Source organism: Salvelinus alpinus, chromosome 26, assembly GCF_045679555.1.
Source record: "Salvelinus alpinus chromosome 26, SLU_Salpinus.1, whole genome shotgun sequence".
NCBI classification, from domain to species: Eukaryota; Metazoa; Chordata; class Actinopteri; order Salmoniformes; family Salmonidae; genus Salvelinus; species Salvelinus alpinus.
In genome coordinates, this window is record NC_092111.1 from 18,770,455 (window position 1) to 18,794,427 (window position 23,973).

At 44.5% G+C, this 23,973-nt stretch overlaps 1 protein-coding gene across 1 annotated transcript in view; it reads right to left on the bottom strand.

The window, feature by feature from the left end:
- Positions 1–1,030: 1,030 nt before the first annotated feature.
- Positions 1,031–23,973, bottom strand: part of LOC139554867 (potassium channel subfamily K member 9-like) — a 54,170-nt gene continuing 31,227 nt past the window's right edge. Inside the window, exon 2 of the mRNA XM_071368088.1 lies at positions 1,031–6,312. Within this exon, the coding sequence (XP_071224189.1) occupies positions 5,390–6,312 (923 nt within the window). The 3' untranslated portion in view covers positions 1,031–5,389. The remainder of the gene's footprint in view (positions 6,313–23,973) is intronic.

Sequence of the window (23,973 nt, forward strand, 5' to 3'; positions counted from 1 at the left end):
GGGGTTAGAGTGGGGGGTGGGGTGGGGTTAGAGTGGTGGTGGGGTTAGAGTGTGGGGTGGGGTGGGGTTAGAGTGGTGATGGGGTTAGAGTGGGGGGTGGGGTTAGAGTGGTGGTGGGGTGGGGTTTGAGTGGTGGTGTGGTGGGGTTAGAGTAGCGTTGGGGTGGGGTTAGAGTTGTGGTGTGGTGGGGTTAGAGTGGTGGTGGGGTGGGGTTAGAGTAGTGGTGGGGTGGGTTTAGAGTAGTAGTGGGGTGGGGTTATAATAGTGTTAGAGTGGTGGTGGAGTGGGGTTGGAGTGGTGGTGGGGTGGGGTTAGAGTAGTGGTGGGTGGGGTTAGAGTGGTGGTGGGGTGGGGTTAGAGTGGTGGTGGGGTTAGAGTGGTGGTGGGGTTAGAGTAGTGATGGAGTGGGGTTAGATTAGTGGGGGGGGTTATGGGGTTATATTAGTGGTGGAGTGTGGTTAGATTAGGGGTGGGGTTAGAGTGGTGTTGTGGTGGTGGAGTGGGGTTAGGGTAGTGGTGTGGAAGGGTTAGAGTGGTGGTGGGGTGGGGTGGGGTTAGAGTGGCGGTGTGATGGGGTTAGAGCGGTGTTGGGGTGGGGTGGGGTTAGAGTGGCGGTGTGATGGGGTTAGAGCGGTGTTGGGGTGGGGTTAGAGTAGCGGTGGGGTGGGGTGGGTTTAGAGTAGCGGTGGGGTGGGGTGGGATTAGAGCTGCGGTGTGATGGGGTTAGAGCGGTGTTGGGGTGGGGTTAGAGTAGCGGTGGGGTGGGGTGGGGTTAGAGTAGCGGTGGGGTGGGGTTAGAGTAGTGTTGTGGTGGGGTTAGAGTAGTGGTGTGGTGGGGTTAGAGTAGTGGTGTGGTGGGGTTAGAGTAGTGGTGTGGTGGGGTTAGAGTAGTGGTGTGGTGGGGTTAGAGTGGCGGTTGGGTGGGGAGTGGTGGTGGGGTGGGTATACCTTACATTTACATTTGTTTTACAGTAGTAGTGTTGGAATAGATTTACAGTAATGTAAGACCAGACAGACCAGAGTCAGAGGGTTTGGGGCTTGTGAGAAGGAGGCTCATAGTTTTTATTCCAGTGGTGTCATTGCTTCACCCAGGTCACCTGACCAGGAAGTCACCACACCAAATCATGCACACACAAAAAATGAAAACATGAACATAAATGGTTGTTTACTCTCTCAACAAGTTCCTCTTTCCCATTTATTGAAAAGAGAAAGCCCATATCACTGCATGTATTGACATCAGGAGTGAAAATTGTTTTCTAAAACTGTGAAACAAAAATGTTCATTGGGTCAATTTGGTCATTTGTTGAACCAAATTGATATAACATTGTCATTTGGAGATGGTATGCATTTAACATTTTCATCATTTTCAAATAAACATGGTACATGGCATTTGTTCGTCAGACCTAAAAAAAAAAATATATATATATATTATATTGCAAAGGAAGGATACATTTTTTTATTAAAGAAATTAGAGATATTAAGAAAAAGTAACATGGAATCATACAAATAACCCAACAGCCTTCTAGAGTTTATCATGACACAGATAGTTAGTTACTTGTGCAATATGTGTGTCTTTGTCCCAGTGATAGGAGAACTTGACACTGTGAACATCTGGACAGATAGAGATCTGGCCAGCACATGGAGATATCTGCCACATTAAACCCCAGGCATCAGGAGGACGTACAGAATCCAGAACGATCGACCAGTAACCATCTCAATCCAGATCAGCCAAGCCATACAGGTACTATCTCTGTTTCTGGCTGCACAGCTTGGAGGTAAACATATCATTTCAAGAGAGCGGGGATAACTCAACAACTAATATAAAGGCTGACACCAACAATCAATTTATTTCGTACAATGTATTTTATATCGTTCATAACAAACATTTATCTGTTGACTCACTCAGCATTAATCCATGCATGTTAATATGGCACATTTCATGGCAGTAACAATTATTGTTTTACTCATTTTAATCATTGTACATCATTATCATGTTGGCATCACCTCACTATGGCATGATCAGTCATTAAAATGCTGGTATGCACTTTATACAAATACAATTATAGAGATGTATTGAATATATGCAATACTGACTCATAATCGATAAAAATGGCTTTAACATTGACTCCCAACCCTTAATATCCATGTGCATGTCCACCAGTGACACCAAGAAAACACTAATGTGGTATCTTAGCAAAAATGTAAAAGAATGAATTTTCCAGCTATACCAAATCATTCTCCTCAATAATTGGACAAACCTAGAACCTGCGGCAATTCTGCCTAAATAAATTATTTGGATGTTGTAAATAAGCTGGATTGTGTCTGTGTGGTTTGCCAAAAAAAATAACATTTTTGCTTTGGTTTGTATTTGTATGAAGCTACATGAATCCTTAGAGATGGCGACATATTTTATAAGGAAAAGGGTTGGATTTATTTCTCAGATGTAAAATGTGCCTACATGTATAGAAACATTGAAATATCGTTTCTTAAAGGCACATATTCTAAAATGTGTAAAAATGCTAACGCATCGGAGCTGTGGAAAGGCCGTTTTATTCCAAAGGATGAAAACGTACAATATATGATATAAAGTACTGTATATTTACATGTGTATTCCTGGGGTCATCTGAACATTCTAGAACCTTGGATGTTAATGTTACAATATTTTTTGTTATTCTCATTCAAGACAGACACAAGCTATGTTTCCATTAACTTGTCCAGGGATTTTTTGTCGATATTTAGAAAGTTCGCATAGAAAATATTGTTTGTGTGACAGTTGTCTGCTAGGGTGCGTTTTCATTTAACTATCTTGTCGATAAAAACAGAAGGACGAAATGACATCACATCAACAAAACAAAAAACATTTTTTGCAGAACCCTAGTGTCGAATAAAAATGTAGTGGTTGAATTGTTTCCTTTACCCTTTTAATCAAATTGCTTGTTAATACATTGGCAATAGCCTGTATGCCCTCCCACCTATCTGTTTCATGTCTCAGGTAGCCTGCGAAAGCCAGCATGGATAGAATGCAATAATTGACTAATATTTGCCATATTGTAATAATTCTCATGTGCCAACATATCGCCAAGGTCCTTGCCATGGTGAAACTCCTGTAGATCTGATATAATTGGATGGTGAAAGTTGCCAGCCAACCAGAAAAGCAAGGCAAAGCAATTCAGGCATTCTTGAAAGTCAGGACAATCCTTTTTCTGAAAAGAAACCATTTTTTATAGTTGAAAAAATACATTTTGCAAGCAGTTGGCATTTAGAATGAAATGTGAAGTAAAGCTTTATAGTTAACCTACGTGATGACATCACATACCCCGCGTACCTTCAAAATGATTTGGCAGTCATCATTTATTCGTAAATCACCATTTACGTCATCATTTGTCACAATAAAGAAAGTTAGACAAAATAAAAATCCACCCCTGTAGAATGGATACAATTTTTGTCGATCTTTAGACAATTTCTCCAATATTTGCCGTTTCCATTACACGTCACAAATATTTATTTTTCAACATTGCTTTTGATTATAAATAAACCAATGGAAATCTGCCTAATGGTATCCATGGCATTTATCCCTTCTCAATGTGGGTGACTTATATGACACATGTTGTGCTAAATGAATCAATGCCCAGTATTGCATTGTTCCTTCAGAAATCCATCTGGTCCTTTTTTACCCATTGATTGCCATTTGGCTGTCATTGAATTTAAATGACAGCCAGTGATAACATCACTGTATACATCTCAAATGCCTGTCATTGTGTTCGTGGGCTATAGGCGTGTATATATTCTCAGTGGCTCAACATCCTTACAGAATAGCAGAGGTTCCCTGGCCTGCTCCTCTGTGGCTTGATACAGTGAAGGGGGGGAGGGTGTGTGTGTGTGTGTGTGTGTGTGTGTGTGTGTGTGTGTGTGTGTGTGTGTGTGTGTGTGTGTGTGTGTGTGTGTGTGTGTGTGTGTGTGTGTGTGTGTGTGTGTGTGTGTGTGTGTGTGTGTGTGTGTGTGTGTGTGTGTGTGTGTGTGTGTGTGTGTGTGTGTGTGTGTGTGTGTGTCCGCCCACGCTTCTCTATAGTACAGGAAGTTTCCCTTAGTAAGATGATGCATCTCAATATCCTTTTCCTGGAAAATTAGTACAATTCTTTTTTCATTAATTAATATGTATTGTTTTGTTTGGCAGGTGCATTCGCATTTATGGGATTTCTTCTGTGATTTGATTCGGGGAGCAGAACTTAAAGAGGCTATCCATTCAAAACCTGAGAGCAAAGGTTATTGTACAATTTTTCTGAATGAAAAAAAATATGGAAAAGCGAATAAACTGTTCAGCCTACACTATACATCATTACTTTTAAGTGGCTAAATAAAGTATATTTTTAAATAATTATTATGATTATTTGCTATCAAAATTCATTTCAATTGCAAGGCTATTGTTTTTCTCCATTCATCTATATGCATACCAGTTTCACAAAGTACATGCACTTAGCAACTTTTCAAACTGGAAAGCCTTAAAATCCTTGCTTATTCCTTTTCACATCCTCATATTTTACACTATCTGAAATCCAGAAAGAAAACATCTACAGACACAAACCATAATAATACAAAATCTGCTGTTTAAAAAAAAATTGACAAAAAAAGTAATGAAATAAAATAATGACACACTCATTTGATGACATCTAATGCACATGCTAAGATTGGCAACAATATTTTGGCATGATGTTCTGTGAACAAATCATTTACACTTTTTTTCCCTAGAATTGCTTATAGAAAATAATACCTGATGTCATTTCAAATTGTATCATCTCTGTCTGCAGTGATGCAATGGAGGAAAAGCACTTAACTGCAATCATTTTAAGTTAAGGTGAAACAGGCATGCTCACTTTAAAAAAAATACATATCCCCCTTATAATGCTAAGTGTGCATCATTTGGTACATTGTTACCAAGGTGCTATATTATCTTTGTGAGCCGGCAATAAGAAAATGTATAACAAGATTTGTTGGTTCTGGTTAATATTTCTCTGATGGGACAATTTCCTGGGACAATAAGTATCCATGCTTCATGCTTTGAATCCCTCACAAGAAATGAATGTAATAATTCATGTCCAACAAGTTTGCCATTTCTTTCCAACGCTCCTTCCTCTTCAATCAATCCCTGTGAATCGCTTCAATATATTATATCCTTAGACCAACCAAAAGAAACAACACAAAAGTACTAAAAGGAGATTTGGTTAGGAGCAGCATTGGAGATGCATTGTACTTATATAAAAAAGGAAAGCTAGGAGTTGCCTGTGTAGATAGGCCAACCCAGTCTGATGATCTATTCCAATTCAACGTTTTACCATTTAGGCAAAAACGTTGAAATGCAATATGTAGTTCAAAACACTATGATGCACTAGGCTCAGATAGATTTCCTTCTCTTCATGAGTCGGCGATTGTCTGTGAAGCTGTGGAGGCCTGGGGAGACTGAGCTGATGGGCGAGGGGAAGAAGCTGTTCTTTAGGGTGCTGGGAGAGATCTCCTCGATGCGGTACGACACCGAGTGAAAGTACTGGTGGGGGTTCAACTGGGAACTAAAGGAGTTCTGGTGAGAGAAGGCACAGCCCATCCCTCCGCCCCCCATCCCTCCTCCCATCCCTCCCCCACAGCTACCAAACTCATGTGAGTGGTAGTTCATGCAGGAGCATACAGAAGGCAGGTCGGTGACCTCAGCGCAGTACTGGCCCTGCGTTTCCCTGCGCCTCCTCCTGGCACCACCTCCTCTCCCCAGTGTCTCCTCCTGGATATGGATGATCATGCTGTTTCTGTTCCCCACCAGCGAGGCCCTCTCCTCGGCATCCCGCCTCTCGTCCTCACTGTTCATGGTCAGGAACCTCAGCACCACCAGGTTGAGGAAGGCTCCTATGACAGTCAGGCCCACCAGGATGTACATGAAGCTGAAGGCCACGTACAGGGGCCTCCGCTGCAGGGCCCGGTTCTTCTGCAGAGCCACAAAGTCCCCGAAGCCGATGGTAGTCAGTGTGATGAAGCAGTAGTAGTAGCTCTGGAAAAAGCTCCAGTCCTCGTAGTGGGAAAAGGCGGCTGCCCCAATGCACAGCGTACCGATGCAGGAGAAGAACCCCACCGTCACCATGTTCTCCATGGAAACATCGGTGATGTGCATGCCACAGCACTTCTTGATGCGCTTCAGTAGGGACTTGACGAAGGTGTTCATCCTCTCACCCAGGCTCTGGAACATGACCAGGGTCAGGGGTATCCCCAGGACGGCATAGAACATGCAGAAGGCCTTCCCCGCGTCTGTGCCGGGAGCTGCATGGCCATAACCTGTAGGGAGACAACAGACCACAGTCACCAGGGTGTAACATCTATGGTACAGCACCATGGCCATAACCTGCAGGGAGACAACAGACCACAGTCACCAGGGTGTAACATCTATGGTACAGCACCATGGCCATAACCTGCAGGGAGACAACAGACCACAGTCACCAGGGTGTAACATCTATGGTACAGCACCATGGCCATAACCTGCAGGGAAACAACAGACCACAGTCACCAGGGTGTAACATCTATGTTACAGCACCATGGCCATAACCTGCAGGGAAACAACAGACCGCAGTCACCAGGATGTAGCATCAATGGTACAGCACCATGGCCATAACCTGTAGGGAGACAACAGACCACAGTCACCAGGGTGTAACATCTATGGTCCAGCACCATGGCCATAACCTGCAGGGAGACAACAGACCACAGTCACCAGGGTGTAACATCAATGGTACAGCACCATGGCCATAACCTGTAGGGAGACAACAGACCACAGTCACCAGGGTGTAACATCTATGGTACAGCACCATGGCCATAACCTGCAGGGAGACAACAGACCGCAGTCACCAGGGTGTAACATCAATGGTACAGCACCATGGCCATAACCTGTAGGGAGACAACAGACCGCAGTCACCAGGGTGTAACATCTATGGTACAGCACCATGGCCATAACCTGCAGGGAGACAACAGACCACAGTCACCAGGGTGTAACATCAATGGTACAGCACCATGGCCATAACCTGTAGGGAGACAACAGACCACAGTCACCAGGGTGTAACATCTATGGTACAGCACCATGGCCATAACCTGCAGGGAGACAACAGACCACAGTCACCAGGGTGTAACATCAATGGTACAGCACCATGGCCATAACCTGCAGGGAGACAACAGACCACAGTCACCAGGATGTAGCATCAATGGTACAGCACCATGGCCATAACCTGCAGGGAGACAACAGACCACAGTCACCAGGGTGTAACATCTATGGTACAGCACCATGGCCATAACCTGCAGGGAGACAACAGACCACAGTCACCAGGGTGTAACATCAATGGTACAGCACCATGGCCATAACCTGCAGGGAGACAACAGACCACAGTCACCAGGGTGTAACATCAATGGTACAGCACCATGGCCATAACCTGCAGGGAGACAACAGACCACAGTCACCAGGGTGTAACATCAATGGTACAGCACCATGGCCATAACCTGCAGGGAGACAACAGACCACAGTCACCAGGGTGTAACATCAATGGTACAGCACCATGGCCATAACCTGCAGGGAGACAACAGACCACAGTCACCAGGGTGTAACATCAATGGTACAGCACCATGGCCATAACCTGCAGGGAGACAACAGACCACAGTCACCAGGGTGTAACATCTATGGTACAGCACCATGGCCATAACCTGCAGGGAGACAACAGACCACAGTCACCAGGGTGTAACATCAATGGTACAGCACCATGGCCATAACCTGCAGGGAGACAACAGACCACAGTCACCAGGGTGTAACATCAATGGTACAGCACCATGGCCATAACCTGTAGGGGAGAGAAGACGGAGACATTGATCAGGACATAACATCTATGGTGCAGCAGCATGGTCCTAACCTGAAAGAGAGACAACAAACCAGAAACCAGGACCAGTATTTTACAGCGATGGCTCGATAACTGCCAGGGTTGGGGTCAAATCACTTTTCAATTCAGTACATTTAGAAGGATAAATAGCCCAATCATTTCCTCAATTGATTGAATTGAAAATAGAACTCAGCCCACCAAGTCACTTTCCATAAACTTAACTCCCCAGTTTGACTTCTGGCTTTGTTTACAAATTTGACCCAGTGAAAAATCCCCAAAGCATCCTGCTGTTCCTCTGCCAACATGGCTATTGAATAAGAGCTAACCCCCACAGATAGAGCCGGTATTGAATAAGAGCTAACCCCCACAGATAGGGCCGGTATTGAATAAGAGCTAACCCCCACAGATAGGGCCGGTATTGAATAAGAGCTAACCCCCACAGATAGGGCCGGTATTAAATAAGAGCTAACCCCCACAGATAGGGCCGATATTGAATAAGAGCTAACCCCCACAGATAGGGCCGGTATTGAATAAGAGCTAACCCCCACAGATAGGGCCGATATTGAATAAGAGCTAACCCCCACAGATAGGGCCGGTATTGAATAAGAGGGCAGCACAGAAATGGGTCCAGTCATTCATCTGAGTACGGCCCAGAGATTATAAGGTTATCCAATTTAGTGCAACTTTCCTTTCCAGTCCTGTGAGCTGCAGGGGAGTGTGGGAAACGTAGGAGTTATTGGATGAGGAAGGAGTCGTACAGGAGCCAATAATGCTTTTAGGATAAGTAGACTTCATCTTTAGGCCTGTAGGTGCTTACACACACACACACACACACACACACACACACACACACACACACACACACACACACACACACACACACACACACACACACACACACACACACATACACACACACACACACACACACACACACAATGGTGCTGTTCTAAATGCAACCTGTGGTGATAACTAAAGAGGAAATAATAGTGTTTTGTTGACCATCCAGATATGGAATATGATTAGATCTAACGCAGAGGTTGGGTAGGCTATACATGCTTTGTTATACACTACCGTACAGTACAGTACAGTACAGTATATGAATGGTTTTGAGTATGAAAGGCCATGCTGAGAATACGTTACATTTCTGTAATACATTTCTGCTGTATCTGGCTCAGATACTGTATCTAGGCCTAACTCACTGTAACCAAATAACACCCACCATTTTTATACATGGATACAGAAAGAAATGTTTTGACAAAGATGCATTGCTCTCCTATTTTTCACAGACCCATTGTAACCTGAACTAGTCCATTGGCCTTTCTGTTTCTTTACTATTGATTTCATACATTCCCTGATGGGTGTCCACCCACTCAAGCACATGAGGAATTATTATTTTTATAGACTCAGGACTTGATCTATCTGATTTGCAGCAAGCAGAGAATGGAATTTTATGTGCATATAAAGTGTGCTCCCGTGACCCTATATGCTTTACCCGTGGAATTCAAGTGCTAAACTTCTTGATGAAAATCAAAGATGGACTATGGGTCAATAGTTGATCTGACTGCATTTGATAAACTCCCGCAGCTTCTCTGGACTAGATTGGGTAATTTTGACTTATTTAGCAAACAAATGGAAGGATAAACTGGTTTGAAAATCTATGGTACCCAACATACAGAACCAGTCAAAAGTTTGGACACAGCTACTCATTCAAGGATTTTTCTATATTTTTTAATATTTTCTACATTGTATAATAATAGTGAAGACATCAAAACTATGAAATAACACATATGGAATCATGTAGTAAGCAAAAAAGTGTTGAACAAATCAAAATATATTTGAGATTCTTCAACGTAGCCACCCTTTGCCAGCTTTGCACACTCTTGGCATTCTCTCAACCAACTTCATGAGGTAGTATTTCAATTAACAGGTGCCTTGTTAATTTGTGGATTTTCTTTCCTTCTTAATGTGTTTGAGCAAATCAGTTGTGTTGTGACAAGGTCGGGGGTATACAGAAGAGAGCCTTATTTGGTAAAAGACCAAGTCCATATTATGGCAAGAACTGCTCAAATAAGCAAAGTTAAATGACAGTCAATACGGAACATTTCAAGAACTTTGAAAGTTTCCTCAAGTGCAGTCGCAAAAACCATCAAGCGCTATGGTGACACTGGCTCTCATGAGGACCGCCACAGGAAAGGAAGACCCAGAGTTACCTCTGCTGCAGAGGATAAATTCATTAGCGTTACCAGCCTCAGAAATTGCAGCCCAAATAAATGTTTCACAGACACATCACAGCATCAACTGTTCAGAGGAGACTGTGTGAATCAGGCCTTCATTGTCACATCCTGACCATAGAGAGCTGTTTATTCTCTTTGTTGGTTGGGGCATGACAGTGACTAGGGTGGGTCATCTAGGTGATTTATATTGTTGGCCTGGTATGGTTCCCAATCAGAGGCAGCTCTTTATCGTTGTCTCTAATTGGGGATCATATTTAGGCAGCCATTTCCCCTTTGTGCTTTGTGGGATCTTGACTATCTTGACTGCGAGCACTATAGTAGCTTCACGTTTCGTTTTGCGATTTATTGTTTTGTTTTGCTGTGAGTTTCACCTAGTAATAAAAAGATGTGGAACCCAGATCACGCTGCGCTTTGTTCCAGTTATTATGACGAGCGTGACATTCATGGTCGAATTTCTGCAAAGAAACCACTACTAAAGGACACCAATAAGAAGAAGAGACTTGCTTGGGCCAAGAAAAACAAGCAATGGACTTTAGACCGGTGGAAATCTGTCCTTTTGGTCTGATGAGTCCAAATGTGAGATATTTGGTTCCAACCGGCGTGTCTTTGTGAGACGGATGAACGGTGAACGGATGATCTCTGCATGTGTGGTTCCCACCGTGAAGCATGGAGGAGGAGGTGTGATGGTGTGGGGGTGATTTGCTAGTGACACTGTCAGTGATTTATTTAGAATTCAAGGCACACTTAAACCTCATGGCTACCACAGCATTCTGCAGCAATATGCCATCCCATCTGGTTTCGCTAGGTGGCACTATCATTTGTTTTTCAACAGGACAGTGACCCAACACACCTCCAGGCTGTGTAAGGGCTATTTGACCAATAAGGACAGTGATGGAATGCTGCATCAGATGACCCGGCCTCCCCAATCACCCAACCTCAACCCAATTGAGATGGTTTGGGATGAGTTGGACTGCAGAGTGAAGGAAAAGCAGAAAATAAGTGTATGCAGGAACTCCTTCAAGACTGCTGGGAAAGCATTCAAGGTGACTACCTCAGGAAGCTGGTTGAGAGAATGCCAAGAGTGTGCAAAGCTGTCATCAAGGCAAAGGGTGGCTACTTTTAAGAATCTAAAATATATTTTGATTTGTTTAACACTTTGTTGGTTAATACATGATTCCATATGTGTTATTTCATAGTGTTGATGTCTTCACTTTTATTCTGCAATGTAGAAAATAGTAAAATATAGAAAAACCCTTGAATGAGTAGGTGTGTCCAAACTTTTGACTGGTACTGTATATATACACACCCCTTTGCTATGATGCTTCATATTGAGCTCCGGTGCATCCAATTTCCTTTGATCATCCTTGAGATGTCACTACAACTTGATTGGAGTCCAACTGTGGCCAATTCAATTGTTTGGACATGATTTAGAAAGAAACACACCTGTCTATGCTGTATAAGGTCGCACAGTTGACAGTGCATGTCAGAGCAGAAACTATACCATGAAGTCCAAGGAACTGTCTGTAGATCTCCAAGAAATTGTGATGAGGCATATATTTGGGGAAGGGCATAAAACAACTTATAGAGTGTTGAAAGTTTCCAAAAGCACAGTGGTCTCCATCGTTGGGAAATTGACAAAATATGGAACTACCCAAACTCTGCCTAAAGCTGGCCGTCCGACCAAACTGATTGACCAGGCAAGAAGGACCTTGGTCATGGAGGTGACCAAGAACCCAATGAGCACTCTGACAGAACTACAGAGTTCCATGGCTGAGATGGGTGAACCTGCCAGAAGGACAACAGTCTCTACAGCACTTCAACAATCCGACGATTTATGGGAGAGTGGCCAGACGGAAGCCACTCCTGAGAAAAAGTCACATGAGTTTGCCTTGAGTTTGCAAAAAGGCACGTGAAAGAGAGCATAAGGCAAAAAATGGTGTGGTCTGATGAGACAAAAATGTAACTATTTGGCCTGAATGCAAAGGGCTATGTCTGGAGAAAATAAGGCACAGCTCGTCACCATCCCTACTATGAAGCACGGTGGTGGCAGCATCATGCTATGGGGATGCTTTTCAGCGACAGGGACTGGGAGACTAGTAAGAATAGAGGGAACAATGAATTAAGCCAAATGGCAATTTTCCTTGATGAGAACCTGCTTCAGAGTGCAAATGACCTTAGACTGGGCGTGCAAAGATTTACGTTCAAAGAGGACAATGAGCCCAAGCATACAACCAAAGCAATGCTGAAATGGCTTCCCGAACAAGATTGTGAAAGTCCATGAGTGGCCCAGCCAAAGCCCAGACTTGAGTCCCATTGAAAATCTGTGGAAAGACTTGAAGATTGCTGTTCACCACAGCTCCCCATCTAATTTAACAGAGCTTGAGAAAATCTGCAGGGAAGAATGGGAGAAAATCCCAAATGTGCAAAGTTGATACAGACATAACCAGGTTGACTCAAAGCTGTAATTGCCGCCAAAGGTGCTTCTACAAAGTATTGGCTCGGGTGTGAATACTTATGTAAATTAGATATTTCTGTATAAAAGTTTCAATTAATTTGCAAAAAATTCTAAAAACATGTTTTCCCTTTGTCATTATGGGGTATTGTGTGTAGATGGGTGAGAAATCGTTAATATTTAATCCATTTTGAATTAGTAACAACAATGTGGAATAAGTCAAGGGGTATGAATACTTTCTGAAGGCACTGTATTTATGATTATGTCTATCGTTCTGCGAGGTGAAAAGTTTAGCACTATGAATGTATCCAGAAATGTTAGGCTGACAAATAGTGTAACGGCAGATATGACTGTGCCCTCATTCATATCTTTATTTATTCATGTTCCTGCCCCAGTCCTCTCAGTGATACAGTAGCCCTGCGGTATTCATAAAAGGAATGAACTGCATTATTAACCCAGAGCCTGGTCGACTCACTACATGTTCTGTCTGAACAAATGAAACACAGTTATTCTGTCAGACTGATTCTCATATTCCTCCTCAAAGTTTCTTAAAAGTTTCTACTTCATGTTGGTCGGTAGTGTGTTATAGTACCCCTCTCTCTATTTCGTTTTTGCCCTTTATCTCTCTCTTTCTCTCTCTTCTCTCTCAATCTCTCTTGCTCTGTCTCTCCCACTGCATTTACATATGTAATGGTTGTGTACAGCTTGACAATGTTTCTCCGAGCAGCCACCAGAGTTGGATAGCCGACTTGAATCTGATGACAGAAAGGTGCAAATCAAAATCTCACATTGTCAGTGGGAATTCGTCTTGCTCCGTTTTGCACCAAATCAATGAACCTCCGCAGCTATATCTATTTCTCAGACAAAGAGATGTCTGAAAGTGTTGTCTGTGTGTGAGCGGAGGGAGAAGTTGAACATCTGCCAACTAGGATTTAGATCAGTTACAGTGTAAGGGGGTGTTTTGTTGATGGTGTCGTTATGCTGCTAGTAGAATTGTGATACAGTATGCATTATTAAAATACAGTTAGGACCCCAATGACAACACTGATATTGTTTTCTCAAAGTGACCATATTACTCAGTTCCACAGCATTTACTTTGAAATCTCTGGCTTCAAAACACAGTGAGAACCACCTCAGTAGCTAGGTGTAATATAAGATGTTACTAGAGACGTCCCGTGTACACTCCATCACCTTGCTGTGCTGCTCCCCTTGCCAGTGCTTATTCATCACCTTTAGATGGAGTGATGTTATTATCATCATCTCTGTGCTCTGTTTTTTAATCAGGTTGGGAGAGATAACAACCTCTAAGTGATTAAACTGTAAATGGATTTCATGAGACCAAACTGAGAGCCAAAACAAACACAAGTTGTTTGGAATTACCACAGGGAAATTAGATGTTTGGAATTACCACAGGGAAATTAGTTGTTTGGCATTGCCACAGGAACACTAGATGTTTAGCATTACCACAGGGAAATTAGTTGTTTGGCATTGCCACAGAGACACTAGTTGTTTGGCATTGCCACAGGGACACTAGATGTTTGGCATTGCCACAGGGACACTAGATGTTTGGCATTGCCACAGGGACACTAGATGTTTGGCATTGCCACAGGGACACTAGATGTTTGGCATTGCCACAGGGACACTAGATGTTTGGCATTGCCACAGGGACACTAGATGTTTGGCATTGCCACAGGGACACTAGATGTTTGGCATTACCACAGGGACACTAGATGTTTGGCATTGCCACAGGGACACTAGATGTTTGGCATTGCCACAGGGACACTAGATGTTTGGCATTGCCACAGGGACACTAGATGTTTGGCATTGCCACAGGGACACTAGATGTTTGGCATTGCCACAGAGACACTAGATGTTTGGCATTGCCACAGAGACACTAGATGTTTGGCATTGCCACAGAGACACTAGATGTTTGGCATTGCCACAGGGACATTAGATGTTTGGCATTGCCACAGGGACACTGGATGTTTGGCATTGCCACAGGGACATTAGATGTTTGGCATTGCCACAGAGACACTAGATGTTTGGCATTGCCACAGGGACATTAGATGTTTGGCATTGCCACAGGGACACTAGATGTTTGGCATTGCCACAGGGACACTAGATGTTTGGCATTGCCACAGGGACACTAGATGTTTGGCATTACCACAGGGACACTAGATGTTTGGCATTACCACAGGGACACTAGATGTTTGGCATTGCCACAGGGACACTAGATGTTTGGCATTACCACAGGGACACTAGATGTTTGGCATTGCCACAGGGACACTAGATGTTTGGCATTACCACAGGGACACTAGATGTTTGGCATTGCCACAGGGACACTGGATGTTTGGCATTGCCACAGGGACACTAGATGTTTGGCATTGCCACAGGGACACTAGATGTTTGGCATTACCACAGGGACACTAGATGTTTGGCATTACCACAGGGACACTAGATGTTTGGCATTACCACAGGGACACTAGATGTTTGGCATTGCCACAGGGACACTGGATGTTTGGCATTGCCACAGGGACACTAGATGTTTGGCATTGCCACAGGGACACTAGATGTTTGGCATTGCCACAGGGACACTAGATGTTTGGCATTGCCACAGGGACACTAGATGTTTGGCATTGCCACAGGGACACTAGATGTTTGGCATTGCCACAGAGACACTAGATGTTTGGCATTGCCACAGGGACACTAGATGTTTGGCATTACCACAGGGACACTAGATGTTTGGCATTGCCACAGGGACACTAGATGTTTGGCATTGCCACAGGGACACTAGATGTTTGGCATTGCCACAGGGACACTAGATGTTTGGCATTGCCACAGGGACACTAGATGTTTGGCATTGCCACAGGGACACTAGATGTTTGGCATTGCCACAGGGACACTAGATGTTTGGCATTGCCACAGGGACACTAGATGTTTGGCATTGCCACAGGGACACTGGATGTTTGGCATTGCCACAGGGACACTAGATGTTTGGCATTGCCACAGAGACACTAGATGTTTGGCATTGCCACAGGGACACTAGATGTTTGGCATTGCCACAGGGACACTAGATGTTTGGCATTGCCACAGGGACACTAGATGTTTGGCATTGCCACAGAGACACTAGATGTTTGGCATTGCCACAGGGACATTAGATGTTTGGCATTGCCACAGGGACACTAGATGTTTGGCATTGCCACAGAGACACTAGATGTTTGGCATTGCCACAGGGACACTGGATGTTTGGCATTGCCACAGAGACACTAGATGTTTGGCATTGCCACAGGGACACTAGATGTTTGGCATTGCCACAGAGACACTAGATGTTTGGCATTGCCACAGGGACACTGGATGTTTGGCATTGCCACAGAGACACTAGATGTTTGGCATTGCCACAGGGACACTAGATGTTTGGCATTGCCACAGGGACACTGGATGTTTGGCATTGCCACAGGGACACTAGATGTTTGGCATTGCCACAGGGACACTAGATGTTTGGCATTGCCACAGGGACACTAGATGTTTGGCATTGCCACAGGGACACTGGATGTTTGGCATTGCCACAGGGACACTAGATGTTTGGCATTGCCACAGAGACACTAGATGTTTGGCATTGCCACAGGGACACTAGATGTTTGGCATTACCACAGGGACACTAGATGTTTGGCATTGCCACAGGGACACTAGATGTTTGGCATTGCCACAGGGACACTAGATGTTTAGCATTACCACAGGGACACTAGATGTTTGGCATTGCCACAGGGACACTAGATGTTTGGCATTGCCACAGGGACACTAGATGTTTGGCATTGCCACAGGGACACTAGATGTTTGGCATTGCCACAGGGACACTAGATGTTTGGCATTGCCACAGGGACACTAGATGTTTGGCATTGCCACAGGGACACTAGATGTTTGGCATTACCACAGGGACACTAGATGTTTGGCATTGCCACAGGGACACTAGATGTTTGGCATTGCCACAGGGACACTAGATGTTTGGCATTGCCACAGGGACACTAGTTGTTTGGCATTGCCACAGGGACACTAGATGTTTGGCATTGCCACAGGGACACTAGATGTTTGGCATTGCCACAGGGACACTAGATGTTTGGCATTGCCACAGAGACACTAGATGTTTGGCATTGCCACAGGGACACTAGATGTTTGGCATTGCCACAGGGACACTAGATGTTTGGCATTGCCACAGGGACACTAGATGTTTGGCATTGCCACAGGGACACTAGATGTTTGGCATTGCCACAGGGACACTAGATGTTTGGCATTGCCACAGGGACACTAGATGTTTGGCATTACCACAGGGACACTAGATGTTTGGCATTGCCACAGGGACACTAGATGTTTGGCATTGCCACAGGGACACTAGTTGTTTGGCATTGCCACAGGGACACTAGATGTTTGGCATTGCCACAGGGACACTAGATGTTTGGCATTGCCACAGGGACACTAGATGTTTGGCATTGCCACAGAGACATGAGTCCAAATGTGAGATATTTGGTTCCAACCGGCGTGTCTTTGTGAGACGGATGAACGGTGAACGGATGATCTCTGCATGTGTGGTTCCCACCGTGAAGCATGGAGGAGGAGGTGTGATGGTGTGGGGGTGATTTGCTAGTGACACTGTCAGTGATTTATTTAGAATTCAAGGCACACTTAAACCTCATGGCTACCACAGCATTCTGCAGCAATATGCCATCCCATCTGGTTTCGCTAGGTGGCACTATCATTTGTTTTTCAACAGGACAGTGACCCAACACACCTCCAGGCTGTGTAAGGGCTATTTGACCAATAAGGACAGTGATGGAATGCTGCATCAGATGACCCGGCCTCCCCAATCACCCAACCTCAACCCAATTGAGATGGTTTGGGATGAGTTGGACTGCAGAGTGAAGGAAAAGCAGAAAATAAGTGTATGCAGGAACTCCTTCAAGACTGCTGGGAAAGCATTCAAGGTGACTACCTCAGGAAGCTGGTTGAGAGAATGCCAAGAGTGTGCAAAGCTGTCATCAAGGCAAAGGGTGGCTACTTTTAAGAATCTAAAATATATTTTGATTTGTTTAACACTTTGTTGGTTAATACATGATTCCATATGTGTTATTTCATAGTGTTGATGTCTTCACTTTTATTCTGCAATGTAGAAAATAGTAAAATATAGAAAAACCCTTGAATGAGTAGGTGTGTCCAAACTTTTGACTGGTACTGTATATATACACACCCCTTTGCTATGATGCTTCATATTGAGCTCCGGTGCATCCAATTTCCTTTGATCATCCTTGAGATGTCACTACAACTTGATTGGAGTCCAACTGTGGCCAATTCAATTGTTTGGACATGATTTAGAAAGAAACACACCTGTCTATGCTGTATAAGGTCGCACAGTTGACAGTGCATGTCAGAGCAGAAACTATACCATGAAGTCCAAGGAACTGTCTGTAGATCTCCAAGAAATTGTGATGAGGCATATATTTGGGGAAGGGCATAAAACAACTTATAGAGTGTTGAAAGTTTCCAAAAGCACAGTGGTCTCCATCGTTGGGAAATTGACAAAATATGGAACTACCCAAACTCTGCCTAAAGCTGGCCGTCCGACCAAACTGATTGACCAGGCAAGAAGGACCTTGGTCATGGAGGTGACCAAGAACCCAATGAGCACTCTGACAGAACTACAGAGTTCCATGGCTGAGATGGGTGAACCTGCCAGAAGGACAACAGTCTCTACAGCACTTCAACAATCCGACGATTTATGGGAGAGTGGCCAGACGGAAGCCACTCCTGAGAAAAAGTCACATGAGTTTGCCTTGAGTTTGCAAAAAGGCACGTGAAAGAGAGCATAAGGCAAAAAATGGTGTGGTCTGATGAGACAAAAATGTAACTATTTGGCCTGAATGCAAAGGGCTATGTCTGGAGAAAATAAGGCACAGCTCGTCACCATCCCTACTATGAAGCACGGTGGTGGCAGCATCATGCTATGGGGATGCTTTTCAGCGACAGGGACTGGGAGACTAGTAAGAATAGAGGGAACAATGAATTAAGCCAAATGGCAATTTTCCTTGATGAGAACCTGCTTCAGAGTGCAAATGACCTTAGACTGGGCGTGCAAAGATTTACGTTCAAAGAGGACAATGAGCCCAAGCATACAACCAAAGCAATGCTGAAATGGCTTCCCGAACAAGATTGTGAAAGTCCATGAGTGGCCCAGCCAAAGCCCAGACTTGAGTCCCATTGAAAATCTGTGGAAAGACTTGAAGATTGCTGTTCACCACAGCTCCCCATCTAATTTAACAGAGCTTGAGAAAATCTGCAGGGAAGAATGGGAGAAAATCCCAAATGTGCAAAGTTGATACAGACATAACCAGGTTGACTCAAAGCTGTAATTGCCGCCAAAGGTGCTTCTACAAAGTATTGGCTCGGGTGTGAATACTTATGTAAATTAGATATTTCTGTATAAAAGTTTCAATTAATTTGCAAAAAATTCTAAAAACATGTTTTCCCTTTGTCATTATGGGGTATTGTGTGTAGATGGGTGAGAAATCGTTAATATTTAATCCATTTTGAATTAGTAACAACAATGTGGAATAAGTCAAGGGGTATGAATACTTTCTGAAGGCACTGTATTTATGATTATGTCTATCGTTCTGCGAGGTGAAAAGTTTAGCACTATGAATGTATCCAGAAATGTTAGGCTGACAAATAGTGTAACGGCAGATATGACTGTGGCCTCATTCATATCTTTATTTATTCATGTTCCTGCCCCAGTCCTCTCAGTGATACAGTAGCCCTGCGGTATTCATAAAAGGAATGAACTGCATTATTAACCCAGAGCCTGGTCGACTCACTACATGTTCTGTCTGAACAAATGAAACACAGTTATTCTGTCAGACTGATTCTCATATTCCTCCTCAAAGTTTCTTAAAAGTTTCTACTTCATGTTGGTCGGTAGTGTGTTATAGTACCCCTCTCTCTATTTCGTTTTTGCCCTTTATCTCTCTCTTTCTCTCTCTTCTCTCTCAATCTCTCTTGCTCTGTCTCTCCCACTGCATTTACATATGTAATGGTTGTGTACAGCTTGACAATGTTTCTCCGAGCAGCCACCAGAGTTGGATAGCCGACTTGAATCTGATGACAGAAAGGTGCAAATCAAAATCTCACATTGTCAGTGGGAATTCGTCTTGCTCCGTTTTGCACCAAATCAATGAACCTCCGCAGCTATATCTATTTCTCAGACAAAGAGATGTCTGAAAGTGTTGTCTGTGTGTGAGCGGAGGGAGAAGTTGAACATCTGCCAACTAGGATTTAGATCAGTTACAGTGTAAGGGGGTGTTTTGTTGATGGTGTCGTTATGCTGCTAGTAGAATTGTGATACAGTATGCATTATTAAAATACAGTTAGGACCCCAATGACAACACTGATATTGTTTTCTCAAAGTGACCATATTACTCAGTTCCACAGCATTTACTTTGAAATCTCTGGCTTCAAAACACAGTGAGAACCACCTCAGTAGCTAGGTGTAATATAAGATGTTACTAGAGACGTCCCGTGTACACTCCATCACCTTGCTGTGCTGCTCCCCTTGCCAGTGCTTATTCATCACCTTTAGATGGAGTGATGTTATTATCATCATCTCTGTGCTCTGTTTTTTAATCAGGTTGGGAGAGATAACAACCTCTAAGTGATTAAACTGTAAATGGATTTCATGAGACCAAACTGAGAGCCAAAACAAACACAAGTTGTTTGGAATTACCACAGGGAAATTAGATGTTTGGAATTACCACAGGGAAATTAGTTGTTTGGCATTGCCACAGGAACACTAGATGTTTAGCATTACCACAGGGAAATTAGTTGTTTGGCATTGCCACAGAGACACTAGTTGTTTGGCATTGCCACAGGGACACTAGATGTTTGGCATTGCCACAGGGACACTAGATGTTTGGCATTGCCACAGGGACACTAGATGTTTGGCATTGCCACAGGGACACTAGATGTTTGGCATTGCCACAGGGACACTAGATGTTTGGCATTGCCACAGGGACACTAGATGTTTGGCATTGCCACAGGGACACTAGATGTTTGGCATTACCACAGGGACACTAGATGTTTGGCATTGCCACAGGGACACTAGATGTTTGGCATTGCCACAGGGACACTAGATGTTTGGCATTGCCACAGGGACACTAGATGTTTGGCATTGCCACAGGGACACTAGATGTTTGGCATTGCCACAGAGACACTAGATGTTTGGCATTGCCACAGAGACACTAGATGTTTGGCATTGCCACAGAGACACTAGATGTTTGGCATTGCCACAGGGACATTAGATGTTTGGCATTGCCACAGGGACACTGGATGTTTGGCATTGCCACAGGGACATTAGATGTTTGGCATTGCCACAGAGACACTAGATGTTTGGCATTGCCACAGGGACATTAGATGTTTGGCATTGCCACAGGGACACTAGATGTTTGGCATTGCCACAGGGACACTAGATGTTTGGCATTGCCACAGGGACACTAGATGTTTGGCATTACCACAGGGACACTAGATGTTTGGCATTACCACAGGGACACTAGATGTTTGGCATTGCCACAGGGACACTAGATGTTTGGCATTACCACAGGGACACTAGATGTTTGGCATTGCCACAGGGACACTAGATGTTTGGCATTACCACAGGGACACTAGATGTTTGGCATTGCCACAGGGACACTGGATGTTTGGCATTGCCACAGGGACACTAGATGTTTGGCATTGCCACAGGGACACTAGATGTTTGGCATTACCACAGGGACACTAGATGTTTGGCATTACCACAGGGACACTAGATGTTTGGCATTACCACAGGGACACTAGATGTTTGGCATTGCCACAGGGACACTGGATGTTTGGCATTGCCACAGGGACACTAGATGTTTGGCATTGCCACAGGGACACTAGATGTTTGGCATTGCCACAGGGACACTAGATGTTTGGCATTGCCACAGGGACACTAGATGTTTGGCATTGCCACAGGGACACTAGATGTTTGGCATTGCCACAGAGACACTAGATGTTTGGCATTGCCACAGGGACACTAGATGTTTGGCATTACCACAGGGACACTAGATGTTTGGCATTGCCACAGGGACACTAGATGTTTGGCATTGCCACAGGGACACTAGATGTTTGGCATTGCCACAGGGACACTAGATGTTTGGCATTGCCACAGGGACACTAGATGTTTGGCATTGCCACAGGGACACTAGATGTTTGGCATTGCCACAGGGACACTAGATGTTTGGCATTGCCACAGGGACACTAGATGTTTGGCATTGCCACAGGGACACTGGATGTTTGGCATTGCCACAGGGACACTAGATGTTTGGCATTGCCACAGAGACACTAGATGTTTGGCATTGCCACAGGGACACTAGATGTTTGGCATTGCCACAGGGACACTAGATGTTTGGCATTGCCACAGGGACACTAGATGTTTGGCATTGCCACAGAGACACTAGATGTTTGGCATTGCCACAGGGACATTAGATGTTTGGCATTGCCACAGGGACACTAGATGTTTGGCATTGCCACAGAGACACTAGATGTTTGGCATTGCCACAGGGACACTGGATGTTTGGCATTGCCACAGAGACACTAGATGTTTGGCATTGCCACAGGGACACTAGATGTTTGGCATTGCCACAGAGACACTAGATGTTTGGCATTGCCACAGGGACACTGGATGTTTGGCATTGCCACAGAGACACTAGATGTTTGGCATTGCCACAGGGACACTAGATGTTTGGCATTGCCACAGGGACACTGGATGTTTGGCATTGCCACAGGGACACTAGATGTTTGGCATTGCCACAGGGACACTAGATGTTTGGCATTGCCACAGGGACACTAGATGTTTGGCATTGCCACAGGGACACTGGATGTTTGGCATTGCCACAGGGACACTAGATGTTTGGCATTGCCACAGAGACACTAGATGTTTGGCATTGCCACAGGGACACTAGATGTTTGGCATTACCACAGGGACACTAGATGTTTGGCATTGCCACAGGGACACTAGATGTTTGGCATTGCCACAGGGACACTAGATGTTTAGCATTACCACAGGGACACTAGATGTTTGGCATTGCCACAGGGACACTAGATGTTTGGCATTGCCACAGGGACACTAGATGTTTGGCATTGCCACAGGGACACTAGATGTTTGGCATTGCCACAGGGACACTAGATGTTTGGCATTGCCACAGGGACACTAGATGTTTGGCATTGCCACAGGGACACTAGATGTTTGGCATTACCACAGGGACACTAGATGTTTGGCATTGCCACAGGGACACTAGATGTTTGGCATTGCCACAGGGACACTAGATGTTTGGCATTGCCACAGGGACACTAGTTGTTTGGCATTGCCACAGGGACACTAGATGTTTGGCATTGCCACAGGGACACTAGATGTTTGGCATTGCCACAGGGACACTAGATGTTTGGCATTGCCACAGAGACACTAGATGTTTGGCATTGCCACAGGGACACTAGATGTTTGGCATTGCCACAGGGACACTAGATGTTTGGCATTGCCACAGGGACACTAGATGTTTGGCATTGCCACAGGGACACTAGATGTTTGGCATTGCCACAGGGACACTAGATGTTTGGCATTGCCACAGGGACACTAGATGTTTGGCATTGCCACAGGGACACTAGATGTTTGGCATTGCCACAGGGACACTAGATGTTTGGCATTGCCACAGGGACACTAGATGTTTGGCATTGCCACAGGGACACTAGATGTTTGGCATTGCCACAGGGACACTAGATGTTTGGCATTGCCACAGGGACACTAGATGTTTGTGAGGATGCCTATTTGTAGTGTTTGCTTTTAAGTGAAGCATCTCTGGATGGGTTCTTACAGCTATTACATTGTGTACACCTTCTAGCAGCAGCAACCAGATGTCTTCGTTCCCTCTTGCACATTAAACAGCCTAATTAATATTGATTTTAATGTCTGGAATTATTCCTGGGGAGTAATCAGGCGGTAATTAATTACATTGGCAGACAGAAATGACAATGAATGAATGGATAAATCATATTTGATTTGTGGCACTAGTTCAAGAGTGTGTTGAAACTAGCTCAACACCGTCTGTAGCCTATTGTGTAATGGCTGATTTATGCTTGATCCGGCAATGCTGTCCGGAGGCTCCGTATAGAGGTGGAGGCTCCGTATAGAGGTGGAGGCTCCGTATAGAGGTGGAGCCTCCGGAGGCTCCGTATAGAGGTGGAGCCTCCGGAGGCATGCGGAGCTTGATTGATCACCGCGAGCCTCACAAATTTTGAAACAATGCGGAGGGCTTCTTTTATACAGAATATCCCTATACCTCTG